Source organism: Annulohypoxylon truncatum (genome assembly GCF_022578515.1).
Source record: "Annulohypoxylon truncatum strain CBS 140777 unplaced genomic scaffold F4807scaffold_69, whole genome shotgun sequence".
NCBI lineage: Eukaryota > Fungi > Ascomycota > Sordariomycetes > Xylariales > Hypoxylaceae > Annulohypoxylon > Annulohypoxylon truncatum.
This window is the reverse complement of record NW_025953855.1, coordinates 2,496-15,266: the sequence shown is the minus strand read 5'-3', so window position 1 is coordinate 15,266 and position 12,771 is coordinate 2,496. Positions and strand designations below refer to the sequence as shown.

At 41.7% G+C, this 12,771-nt stretch overlaps 4 protein-coding genes across 4 annotated transcripts; 3 read left to right on the top strand and 1 right to left on the bottom strand.

Annotated features, from left to right (window-relative positions):
- Positions 1 to 202: 202 nt before the first annotated feature.
- On the top strand, positions 203 to 2,377 carry F4807DRAFT_465967 (heat shock protein 90; the record flags this gene model as incomplete). Its single annotated transcript, XM_048002339.1, has 2 exons — positions 203 to 460; positions 527 to 2,377. The coding sequence occupies 2 exons, from the start codon at positions 203 to 205 to the stop codon at positions 2,375 to 2,377; spliced, it is 2,109 nt and encodes a 702-aa protein (XP_047848662.1).
- Positions 2,378 to 3,110: 733 nt separating this feature from the next.
- F4807DRAFT_448710 (uncharacterized protein) lies at positions 3,111 to 4,580 on the bottom strand. The gene is made up of 2 exons (XM_047999951.1): positions 4,134 to 4,580; positions 3,111 to 4,070 (listed from the first exon to the last, which is right to left on the bottom strand). Exons 1-2 carry the CDS (start codon positions 4,492 to 4,494, stop codon positions 3,175 to 3,177), a joined length of 1,257 nt encoding a protein of 418 aa, XP_047848661.1. The 5' UTR covers positions 4,495 to 4,580; the 3' UTR covers positions 3,111 to 3,174.
- Positions 4,581 to 4,595: 15 nt separating this feature from the next.
- F4807DRAFT_359950 (Clp protease-domain-containing protein) lies at positions 4,596 to 5,922 on the top strand. Its single transcript, XM_047995553.1, has 4 exons — positions 4,596 to 4,991; positions 5,045 to 5,063; positions 5,122 to 5,147; positions 5,219 to 5,922. Exons 1-4 carry the CDS (start codon positions 4,842 to 4,844, stop codon positions 5,786 to 5,788), a joined length of 765 nt encoding a protein of 254 aa, XP_047848660.1. The 5' UTR covers positions 4,596 to 4,841; the 3' UTR covers positions 5,789 to 5,922.
- A 2,138-nt stretch (positions 5,923 to 8,060) lies between these two features.
- F4807DRAFT_454868 (uncharacterized protein) lies at positions 8,061 to 9,840 on the top strand (the record flags this gene model as incomplete). The annotated part of the gene is made up of 2 exons (XM_048000640.1): positions 8,061 to 8,437; positions 8,496 to 9,840. 2 exons carry the CDS (start codon positions 8,061 to 8,063, stop codon positions 9,838 to 9,840), a joined length of 1,722 nt encoding a protein of 573 aa, XP_047848659.1.
- Between the last annotated feature and the right edge of the window lie 2,931 nt (positions 9,841 to 12,771).

Sequence of the window (12,771 nt, the reverse complement as noted above, 5' to 3'; positions counted from 1 at the left end):
TCGCAATACGCCATTACTTGAGCCATATCACTAAGTGCGCTCTGTGCAAAACCGCTGCTCACCCCGCCATTGTACCCCTCCTTGCCAAACACTTCCCTCCAATCTATTTTTTTCTAGTCACCAAAATCACCGCTATTTTTTCAGCTAAACTAACAATCAACCATATTCAGATCTCCCTTTCTTTACCACACATAAATTCAAGATGTCGGAAACCTTCGAGTTTCAGGCTGAGATCTCTCAGCTTCTCTCCCTCATCATCAACACCGTCTACTCCAACAAGGAGATCTTCCTCCGAGAGTTGGTTTCCAACGCGTCAGATGCTCTCGACAAGATCCGATATGAGGCCTTGTCCGACCCCAGCAAGCTGGAGTCTAACAAGGACCTCCGCATCGACATTATTCCCGACAAGGAAAACAAGACCTTGACTATCCGTGATACGGGTATCGGTATGACCAAGGCTGTAAGTTGATTATCTCAGACAACTATCCCCGTCGTTAAGTAATTATTTGCTGACAATTACCACCAGGACCTTGTCAACAACCTTGGTACCATCGCCCGCTCGGGTACCAAGCAGTTCATGGAGGCGTTGACCGCTGGTGCCGATGTTTCCATGATTGGTCAGTTTGGTGTCGGTTTCTACTCCGCATACCTTGTTGCCGACCGAGTCACATTCATCTCCAAGCACAACGATGACGAGCAGTACATCTGGGAGTCGTCTGCCGGTGGCACCTTCAGCGTTAAGCCTGACACCGAGGGTGAGCCCCTTGGTCGTGGCTCCAAGTTGATCCTTCACCTGAAGGATGAGCAGACCGAGTACCTCAACGAGAGCAAGATCAAGGAGGTCATCAAGAAGCACTCGGAGTTCATCTCCTACCCCATCTACCTCCACGTCAAGAAGGAGACCGAGAAGGAAGTCCCCGATGAGGATGCTGAGGTTGAGGAGGTCGAGGAGGGCGAGGACAAGAAACCCAAGATCGAGGAAGTCGACGATGACGACGAAGAGAAAGAAAAGAAGAAGAAGACCAAGAAGGTCAAGGAGACTTCCATCGAGGAGGAAGAGCTCAACAAGCAGAAGCCCATCTGGACTCGCAACCCCCAGGACATCACCCAAGAGGAGTATGCTGCCTTCTACAAGTCTCTTTCCAATGACTGGGAGGATCACCTTGGCGTCAAGCACTTCTCTGTTGAGGGTCAGCTCGAGTTCCGAGCCATCCTCTTTGTTCCTAAGCGTGCTCCGTTCGATCTCTTCGAGACCAAGAAGACCAAGAACAACATCAAGCTCTATGTCCGCCGTGTCTTCATCACTGACGACGCCACTGACCTCATCCCTGAGTGGCTTAGCTTCATCAAGGGTGTCGTTGACTCTGAGGACCTGCCTTTGAACTTGTCTCGTGAGACTCTCCAGCAAAACAAGATCATGAAGGTCATCAAGAAGAACATTGTCAAGAAGGCTCTCGAGCTGTTCAACGAGATTGCCGAGGACAAGGAGCAATTCGACAAGTTCTACAGCGCTTTCTCTAAGAACTTGAAGCTCGGTATCCACGAGGACTCCCAGAACCGACAGATCTTGGCTAAGCTTCTGCGATTCAACTCTACCAAGTCCGGCGATGAGCAGACTTCGCTTTCCGACTATGTCACCCGCATGGCCGAACACCAGAAGAACATTTACTACATCACTGGCGAGTCCATCAAGGCCGTTTCTAAGTCTCCCTTCTTGGATGCTCTCAAGGAGAAGAACTTCGAAGTTCTCTTCCTGGTCGACCCCATTGACGAGTATGCCATGACTCAGTTGAAGGAGTTTGAAGGCAAGAAACTCGTTGACATCACCAAGGACTTCGATCTCGAGGAGACCGAAGAGGAGAAGAAGGCTCGCGAGGCTGAGGAGAAGGAGTACGAGAGTCTTGCCAAGTCATTGAAGAATGTTCTCGGCGACAAGGTCGAGAAGGTTGTCGTCTCTCACAAGCTGGTTGGCTCTCCTTGCGCCATCCGAACCGGCCAATTCGGTTGGTCTGCCAACATGGAGCGTATCATGAAGGCCCAGGCTCTCCGTGACACCTCCATGAGCAGCTACATGAGCTCCAAGAAGACTTTTGAGATCTCCCCCAAGTCTCCTATTATCAAGGAGCTGAAGAAGAAGGTCGAGGCCGATGGTGAGAACGACAAGACCGTGAAGTCCATCGTCCAGCTTTTGTTCGAGACCTCCCTCCTTGTCTCTGGCTTCACCATTGAGGAGCCCGCTGGCTTCGCTGAGCGCATCCACAAGCTAGTGTCTCTCGGCTTGAACCTTGACGAGGAACCTGAGGTTGAGGAGGTGCCAGCTACCGCTGAGACCGCTGCTGCTGAGACCGGCGACAGCGCGATGGAGGAGGTCGACTAAATGCACTAAGCGATAGGAAAGGAAATGGGAATCGTAAAAGTTCTTCGGAGTTTGGATGGTTTCGGTGTTCTTTTTCCGGTCATATCGTCTAATTGGGCATATTCTCTCCATAATTCCCCATACCCCTCCCCAACCCCAGAGCACGGTAATTCATAGCAGGGTTTACCCAGATGCCTGTTGCTAGTCGATTGATGCTTACTGAGGTTTTTCATGTATTCTACATTCATGCCCTTATGAGATACAGGTGGGATTGATTCATAGACGAAATGAACCACATTATGAAGTTAAACAATCTTGATACGTTTTGTGCAATGACGAGTGATACTGTTTGCATATCATTGATATAGGTACCTATTTGAGAGCGTATCGACATGGTGTGTACACTTGTGCATATCCACTCGAGTTCCACTGTAGGGATAGAAGAGCCAATGTCTTGAATTGTTTGTGTATTTATCATCCAAATATTTATTTACCTTGTAATACTTATTGGTAGCATCTTATAGCCAGCTTGCTTTCCGGAGATTCCCGAACTTAGATCGGACCGATTTCTCGTCTAGGTATGAAGCTCGGGGGTTGGGAACATGGTGAAGCAATTCAGGGGGTACTAGATAAATATGGTTAATGTGTGTATCGTGTCTTATGAATAAGCATTTCGCCTAATGGTAGGTAGCTAGCCATGAGAGCTGTCACGACATTTCCTTAATATTCTCAGTGGTGATTAATGACACTCTCTCAATACGAAAGTGAACACTGCCTGGGAAATCTAAGAGCGGATCTATATGTTTTCATTATCATGATCAGTCTCTATAGTCAGCTAGATAGCCCTGTAGCTTCCATAGCTTCAATTGTATATTTACCGTTCGTCGACCGGCAAGCATAAAGATGGAGCCGTCCCTTAGAGTCTGTGCCTCCTCCTTAAGACGACTAGCATGCTCCGGCCCAAGTAACATAGGCATATTGTAGACGCTTACACTCTCGGTGTATGGCTTGCCTTGAAAGGTCGTTCTCTGAATATCAAATGTTGCGAATGGTCCAGGTTGATTGCTGGTCTCATCTGAGCTAGAGCTTTCGGCCGGGTCTGCAAACCAGAGTACGGAACCCTTGTGTTTATACTGAACGTCGTCCCAGCCGTAGCACTTGACGATATAATGTCGTCCTTGCTCAGCGCAAAGACTAGAGAGGTAAAGCAGCTCGCTGACGATGCCTTGACACATCAAATCCCGGATGTAAGTGTCCATATCTTTGCGCCATACAACCTTTTTATCTAAACTTCTATATCGCGGACTCGATCCTATAAGACGCCTTGGCCCGCCTCCGAGAGTCGAGTTCTTGTCCGTGAAAGCGGAGAGGAGATCTTGTCTAGCCAAGACATAGGAGGCCGGACCATGAATACCTTCATTGCCTGTTGTGGCAGCCGATTCTGAGCTCTCCTGCTGTAGATTTTCTGATTTGGATTCTATATTCTCTGAACTTTCTTCGCCCTCTTTTGAATCTTCTCCGCTTTCGGCTTCCGACACCTCTTCCGTATCTACTTCACTTTCCGCGGGAGCCCGGTCAGACATAAGACTTGCTGGAATTAACCATGGATTACCGGTCTCGGGGTGAGAAACCACCTTGAAATCCTGAAGGAAGAAACTAGGTAAACGAATGCGGGTTATGACGCACTTTCGCACAGGTGCCGCTAGAGCTTTCGCTATATGATATAAATATCAGTACAAAAAGACCAGAATTGGTCCATATTGAAGAACATTCATACCAAAGGGGTTGGCGCGGAGTTGGCGCTCGACAGAGTTCTGGGGTTTCCCGGGCTTCGCTTTTGGGACTTCATGTCGCTTCTTGGCCTCCCAATACGCAGGGTCCATAATGGGCGACAGCGGCAAATCGCCTGCGGCCGTCTCTACCTTCTTGTTCTCCGAATCAACCTCAAAGGCATTGTCCCAATCAATTCCATGGTACATGATGTGGCTCTTTTTCCGAATGGGCGGGGTCGCTTGCTTAGGATCGCCATGCTGTTGAGATCGATCATCGGCGAAGTATCGGCGGTGGAAATAAGGCGCAACTGTTGCGCGTTGGCCGAAACTGGCACTGCTATTTCGCAGCGCTTTACATAGTCTCATAACCACATTGGTCGTGCTAGGCAAGATTATATACAAGTTGTGGAGTTAGGAAGGCTGAGACGGTGAAAATTGTGAAAGATCTAAGAGATCCGAAAATTGATATGGAGGAGGCAATTTAGTGGCACCTACACAAGGTACGTACCATTTCGGCCGTGGATCGTCATAGCTCCAACCGCATTTTGCATCTTAGGCCCGGCACCTACCCGCCTTGCGCTTGCAGTTTATCAATTCAGCTGTACCACCAACGAACATTGAAACGGCACCAACTCTAAATAACCTTATTTATTTATTGTCATCAGAGCTTATTTCAACCTTTGAACACTGGTTTTGGTGCTAATCGAGACACCATGAATTGTCAACGGCCATTCTGGCGGGCAGCACTGCGAACGATACCGACGACGACGAGACCCGCCACCCGCCGTTTCTCCCAATTCCCAACTGGACCCATCCAAGCTCCCCAAGGGACTATTCCTTTACCATATATCACAGAAGTTACAGTAAGCGAGACCAATGAAGCTTGCGCAGAGAAGCCGGATAGCTGACCAGACAGTCCGGTGGTTGGAGGACATGTTCGTAGTTTCGGATTCGCCGATAATTTGAAACCGCTTTACTGATATTGCCGTACAGACGATATATTCTCCAAGTTGCTACAAGTATGCAAGCCCATATAACACTCTTTTTGTATTGTCTCACTCCATTTCGTTAACCTCAATTGGTAAATTAGGAACGAATAATATGTCTAAACGGACCTATAGACGACACGGTGTCTGCCTCGATCGTTGCGCAGCTACTCTGGCTAGAATCCGACAATCCGGATAAACCGATAACCATGTATATCCATTCGCCTGGCGGCTCCGTGACCGCTGGGCTTTCTATCTACGATACGATGTCCTATATTCGCTCTCCGGTGTCAACGGTGTGCTTGGGCCAGGCAGCCTCGATGGGTTCACTATTGCTCACAGGGGGTGAAAAGGGGAAACGATTTGCCCTACCACATAGCAGCATCATGATTCACCAGCCCCTAGGTGGGACGCAGGGCCCAGCGAGCGACATCTTGATTTATGCAAACCAGATACAGCGCACACGCGACCAGGTTAACGAGATCTACCGGAAACATCTCAATGCGGCATTTGACCACGAGAAGTATAACCTTAAAGATGTCGAAGATATGATGGAGCGCGACAAGTACTTGACTGCGCAGGAAGCGAAAGATATGGGCATAGTAGACGAGATCCTCACTAAGAGAGACGACAAGAAGCAGCCTACCAACAAAGAAGCCGGCACCAGCACATAAAGCCAACCAATTGACTAGAAAAGCTATCATTTCTAATCAATTGATTTAACAAATCATTATCGTTGCGATTACGAGTCGAGTCCAAATTCGGTTTCGTGTCAAGGCAAGGAAAGCCCTAGCTCGGCTCCTACTGTTTCTTCTGAGATCCAACGGCATATGCCATCCCATACCATGCCATGTGTCTCGGTAATTCTTTTGAAGTGATAGTCGACACTATACCGAAGCAGTGAACCTTGAAAAGATGAAATGGATAATCGCCGCAATTACTTAAGCTGGATCGCAGAAACTGCCGTCTCCACGTGTATGCCACCTTGCTGTAACTTGCCTAGGACTGTGACCTGGGCCACGAACGTGCATAACCCATACAATCACGTACTGTGGTATCTGGGCTGCTAGGGACTGCCCAGTTACTGGATCATCGATGTCTGGGGTTAAGAATTGCGGCAGCAGCGCAGGTAAGCATGGGCTGTACCTGTACCTAGGTACAGTCCTAGACATCTGTCCTAGATCGATGGTCCACGTGGTCCACAGCGATATTGCACTGCTGTACCACCCACACAGTAGCACCATGGACGAATCCGAGCACCTAGAGCCCTCCCCTACCCGTACGTACGAAGTAGTATCCGAATGGATGTCTGACATTCAGACACTATCAGCCGTAGCCTTTCCTTAAAAGCAGGACGGGAACCCTGTCGCGGGATGACTGTACATATACATAAGATTGGGGATTGGGGTCTCAGCACGGCAAGGAATCGCATTTTGTAAAGCTTCTGGAAGAAAAGAAGCGGTTGTGGCTTTGGGGAATTGTCGTGCATTGACTGATGGGAATCTCCACGGATCCGCGGCAACAGGAGGAACGCACAGATAGATTGCGACATGTCGTTCGATTGTCCAATCCGTTTTAACATCTAATATCAAACATCTGCCATACCGTCAATTCCGAAAGTGGAGATGCAGGGTAGACTAAACCGAAGACCGAAAACTGTATAGCATGTATAATATTATGGATAGTACCCTTTGTAGCTACTAACCAGCTAACCTAAATTGAACCTTGGAAGTTGCTACATACTATGTACTTAGTACTAGAGAGTGATAGGCAAGGGATACAGCAGGGCAAGCGCGTTGTAAAAAAAAATAAAAAAAATGTTTCAATAGGGAGGGAGGAAAGACGACCGGACAAAAAGAGCAAAAAGGCGCAACATCCCATCTCAGTGGTTCCACTTATACATATCCTATGATCTAGCCTATCGCATCCGAGTCCAATTCCAATCCCATTTCCATTTCCATTTTCGTTCCCTAATCCATCATCCCATAATTCCACATCCTCCCATCCCATGCAGCCTATGCTGCTCATGTCCATCTCGCCATCTTCCTCGCTCTCTCTTACCTCTCCCCTTTTTTCCTAGCGCAGCTTTACTCCCACTCTGCCACTTTGGTCTCGGCGTCTTTAGCCAAGCTTTATCCATCCCCAGCATTGTCCCCCTCTTCGCGGCCCACCTTCTCACCTAGCATCCTTTTTAGTATGCAGGACGTGCCCTTGCCATACCTAGGGTAGCCGGCAGGATATTCTACGAATTACTGCCAACGGGTATCAGAAAACCATCTTGCGCTACGGACTTATACGTACCAGCGTAGGACGAAAGAGGCACGCGAAGCTACCTCACTCCACCGACTTATACACCAAGAAGCCCCGAGTCACCAGCTTCGTTTCCAACACGCTCCACCGTTACTACTACTGTATTGTTACCTACGTCAATGCAAGGCATCCTGCGACCTAACCTACCTTGGTACCTTGTCTTTCTCCTGCATCTCTGGAGTTCTTAAGGCGACTGCTATGATCGCTATGAATACCACCTATTAAATATTCGAGCCGCCCCCACTCAATACCACTGAATACCACCCCCTTCCCAAGCCCTACCTTGCCTTACCTTACGAAATACCCGAGTTGATATCTTCTACCGCCTTCGTCCTTCGTTACCGTTTATGGCGCTTTTCCCTTCTTTCTACTCGCCAACAGTACTGTTATTCTTATCATCTTCAAATTGCGCTTTTTCGTCCTACTTAGGCACCGATAATATTATCCTATCAAACATATTATCCTCATCGTCCCTTCTGCTTTTTCCACTAAGCGCCTAAGAATATTCTCCGGTTAAGACGAAGGTGATCCTTGTGCCGTCTGCGCGCAACAAAGCAGATTGACCATAGTCCTGTTTCTTTCAACGACATCGCCAAGCTGGAGGGGTATTCGGAATTGCCGGACTATATAAACAAAATGCATAACGACTTCGCATTTTCCGTCAATAATTATGTGCCTGACCCCAACGTCAAAATGATGCTTCCTTACCGGAGTCCGTCGGTATCGACGCCGGTCATGCAGACCCTCTCCCCGGAGCAGACTCCTCCCGCCGGCGACACTAGCCCCTCTGATACCAGCAGCGTCTCAAAATACGATGCCGACCCTGTTAAGCCGACTGCAATTCATATGCAGACGGTTTTCTCTTCGCAGACCGGAGAAGCTCATCCTTCGCAGCAACATTCGGCCCAAGTATGGGAAAGTCACAAGGCCGAAATAAGACGATTATACCTCGATGAGAATAGACCCCTAAAGGAAGTCATGGCGATAATGCGCCAGAAAGGTTTCAGAGCGACGTGAGCTATTGGGTCATTCTAACTCTATCTAGATTCTGTTTACTAACGATGTCGGCAGTGTGAGGATGTATAAGTCGCGCTTTGACAAGTGGGGGTTTAGCAAGAACAATAGCAAAAAGGATGTCGTGGCAATGCTTCAGGTTCAGCGCCAACGAAATGCCGTCGGCAAGCGTACGGCATTTCATCGCAACGGGAAGGAGGTTGCAATCGATGCTTACCTCAAGCGAAAAGGAATTTCCCAATACGATCTCGTTGAACCCGGCTTGGCTGAGAAGCTTCCCGAGAACCTACGATGTCTTACACCACCCCCCGAAAGCCCCAAGCCTATCCAAGCCCCAGGCAATCTTTCATTACAGGAGCTTGTCTTGCAATGCGCGAGGGATCTGGCCTGGAATTGGTATTGTCCACCTGATACTCCGCTGGTCGCGTGCGCGGCACATTATCGTGGCGACGAAGTACGTTGCGCCATTACGGACATCACCAATGCGGACTGGCTGTTCTCCGTCGGACACTACGAGAGAGGAGGCGCAATGTGCGAAGCGGGTTTTAAGTCCTTGCATTTGATGTTCAAAAAGCCGTCGATATATGGGCTGTTGCACTTGTTAATAACTGTGCTCGATGCTTCAAACAAGGGGATCGTCAAGGAAGTGTGGAGGTATCTCGCTGCATATTCAGCAACCATTCGAACAGATGGCCCCTTAGCACGACTCTTCCAGGGAATATGGAAATATATGAGCACTCACGACTACGAAGAGTACTGGGACTTCGTTTTCGAGTGCACTGAAAAGTTACTATTGATCGAGGAACAGCATTCGGGTCTCCCAGCGGATACATTAGCAAGGCTGTACCCTATATTGTTTATTCCGCGGGCGTACCAGTACCGATCCCAACCTTATCGCCGTCTTCAAAGCCGTTGTGATTTCAGGAAACTAGTCCAGGGACCTATGCCGACAGCTATAGAAGAACTCACCGTTTTCCAATCGACCGAACTGTTGATTCTAGGAAACCAGACGCTGTGGCAAAGCGAGCGCGTTTTCCAACTTGCCAATACGGTTCTTGAGAATACGAAGAGCATCGCATACAACACTGAATTCTTTGTCTATATCGCAATTACCTCGCTAGCACATTACCACAGGCATCAATATTTCCTAGCCGAGGATCCGATTGCCAAGGCATCAAATCACCAGCTTTCAGTGCACTACTTGGAGCAGATCGTGTCGGTCATGGAGGGCAAATGGGATCCCGACATGGGATATCTGCTTGGTGAATTAGAGCGGCTGGAGCATTGGCATAGGGAAGCTGGTGATACCGTCCAAGCGGATATCGCGCATGCCAGGTGGAGAAACGCTCTCGAGGCGATACCGAAAGAGTTCGATAGGGGAAAGAAGGGCATATTGCATTAACATTGGAGGCTGCAGGCTTCATTGTATTAGTACTAGGCTGTGCCGTGTGAGGCCTGCCGCAGGAAGGGAAAATGTGTGGCGTATATGTTTTTGTATACCCCATGATATGGGACTTAAGCGCTGGCGTCGCGGTTGGGTATTGACTTACGAAGTTATTCTTGGGGGGTGACTTGATTTGCTCCTATTAGGGGTAAGACGAATCTTGAGCCATATGCTACTATCTGTCGTGTTTGTTAACACGATTTGTATATTTATGGAATCAATATTAAATTTATCATCTATATTGAAGGCTTGCTTCTTTCGGACTGTTGTATATGGGTATCTGCGTACATGAAGTATTCCACGGCACCTCCCGTAACTGCGGAAACATTTCCGTTGATGACGTGCCACAAGTGTTGAGTCGAAATAGGTGGCGGTGATGGCTCGTAGTTACACAAAGCCTGGCCTATGGGATGTTAGGGTTTAAAGAGGTTCAGCCAAGACGGAGATTACCTTAGAACGGCTTATGAGTCTTGCTTCATTGTGGTTCAGTTTATCTGTACCTGTCGCTATTTGTGCTTTGATATTCGATCTGATATTTGAAGGTTTCTAGAACCTAAATCGGAAGATACTTACCTACCTGGAATTGTTACTTTTTATTCGGTACATACCTATAAATACGATGCCGTTGATGTCAGCGAATTAAGCTCTTCACTCACGAATACCTAGTAAAGACCCCACCTCTCTAGCAGCATTTAAAGCTTTTTAGGATATGCATAAACTCGAAGTCGCTAAGCAAAGTTGGGTTATCCTGTGCTACCCCTGACTTGGATTGTCGAATCGGACTTGGAACTCAAAATCAACATCTTTCAAATTCCATTCGCATCTATACCTACGGTACCTTACCGGCTCCGCCCAGTTATATCGCGCGCACCATGCTTGCTCATGTTGGTTGGAGAAATTAAGGGGAAGTTATCAGATATAATTTCATAATTTTAGTGTTATCAGGTAGTCCATATGTTTTAATGTTTTAATGTTTTTAAATTTTTAACTTTTACGTAATTTTTTTTAAAACATAATATAAAAATTATTAAAGATTTTATAATTAATTTTAGTTATAATTTTTTAAATTAAAAAAATAAAATTTTTTTTATATAATTAATTAAATTATTAAATTTTACGTTATTTTAATAATTAAAAATTTTATACGTTAAAAAATTATTAAAAATTAAATAATAATTTAATAATTTAAATAATTTAATTTATTTAATTAAATATAAATTTTATAAAATAACATTATAATTAATATAAATATTATTTCCGTTATTTTATTAAACTTTAATTAATAAAAATTATGGAATAATATTTTTAAAATAAAAATTAATAATTTAAATATTTAAAAAAAAATATAAAGATTTTTTAATAAAAAAAAATATAATTTTTAAAATTATAAATAATTAATTAAACTTTAAAAACTTAATTTTAAAACTTATAAAAAAAAAATAAAAACGTTAATTAAAATATTAACGATATAATTAAATATTAATTATAAATATATACTTTTAATTTTAACATTTATAAAAATTTAATAAAAAAATATAATAATAAAAAAATAAAAATTAAAAAACTTAAATTTTAAATATATTAAATAATATTAATATATTATTTAAATATAATATATTAATTTAAAAAAAATTTATAAAAATAAATAATATATAACTTCGAATAATAATTCGTAATAAATATTATAAAATTATTAAATTATTAAATAAATTATTAAAAAATTAAAATATTTAAATATTATAATAAAAAAAAATTATAAATAAAATAATAAAAAAAAATATTTTATTAATTAAAAATAATTCTAAATAATTTAATAATTTTATTAAAGCTTTTAAAACTTAAATATTTAATTAAATAATATTCTATTAAATTATATATAAAAAAAATATTAATAATAATTTAATAAACTTTTATAATATCGCGAATTTTTTCCGAATTAAAATTTAAATAATAATAATTTAATTAAAAAATTAAATAATAAAAAAATTATTTAAATTAATTTATAAAAATAATAATAAAAATAATAAAAAAAATAATAATAAAAAAAAAATAAAAAAAATAAAAAAAATTATTTTAATAAAAAATATAATAACTTTAATAAAAAGTATAAACTTAATAATAATTAATAAAATAATTAAATATATATAACATATTTAAGTTTATATAAATTTATTAATTATTAATATATTTTTAAAAATAATAAATTAAATTATTTTATTTTATATTTAAAAGTAAATTAAAAAATTTAAAATTAAATTAAATTACATTTAAAAATATAAAAACAAATTAATTAAATTAAAAAAAAAATAAAAAAAAAAAAAATAAAACACACCCGTTAAAAATAAACCCACTACCGTTAAAATATAAATAAAAGTTTAAAACAAAATAATTAAAAAAATTAAAAAAAATAATTAACTTTTTAACTAAATTTAAAAAATAATAAAAACGATATTATAAATAATAATTACGTTCGTAATTAATTTTATATTTTAAACAACGTTTATAATTTTTTATTATTTTTTTATACATTTTATAATATTTAATTTAAATATAATTATCCATATTTTTAATAAATAATTTTAATTCCGAAATTTCCGAAAAATGTTAAAAAAAAATATAATCGTTATAAAAAATAATCGAATTAAAATTTTAAAATATAATAATATTAATATTTACATTAAAAATTTAAAAAGTTATTAATATATACGATTATATAATATAATTTATTATAAAAACTTTACATATAATTTAATATTTTTTTAATTATTATAATAATAAAAATATTAATAAAATAATTAAAAAAATTAAATATATATCCGTAAAATAAATAATTTTATATTATATAAAATATTTAATTAACATAATTAATTTATTATGGAAAATATATTA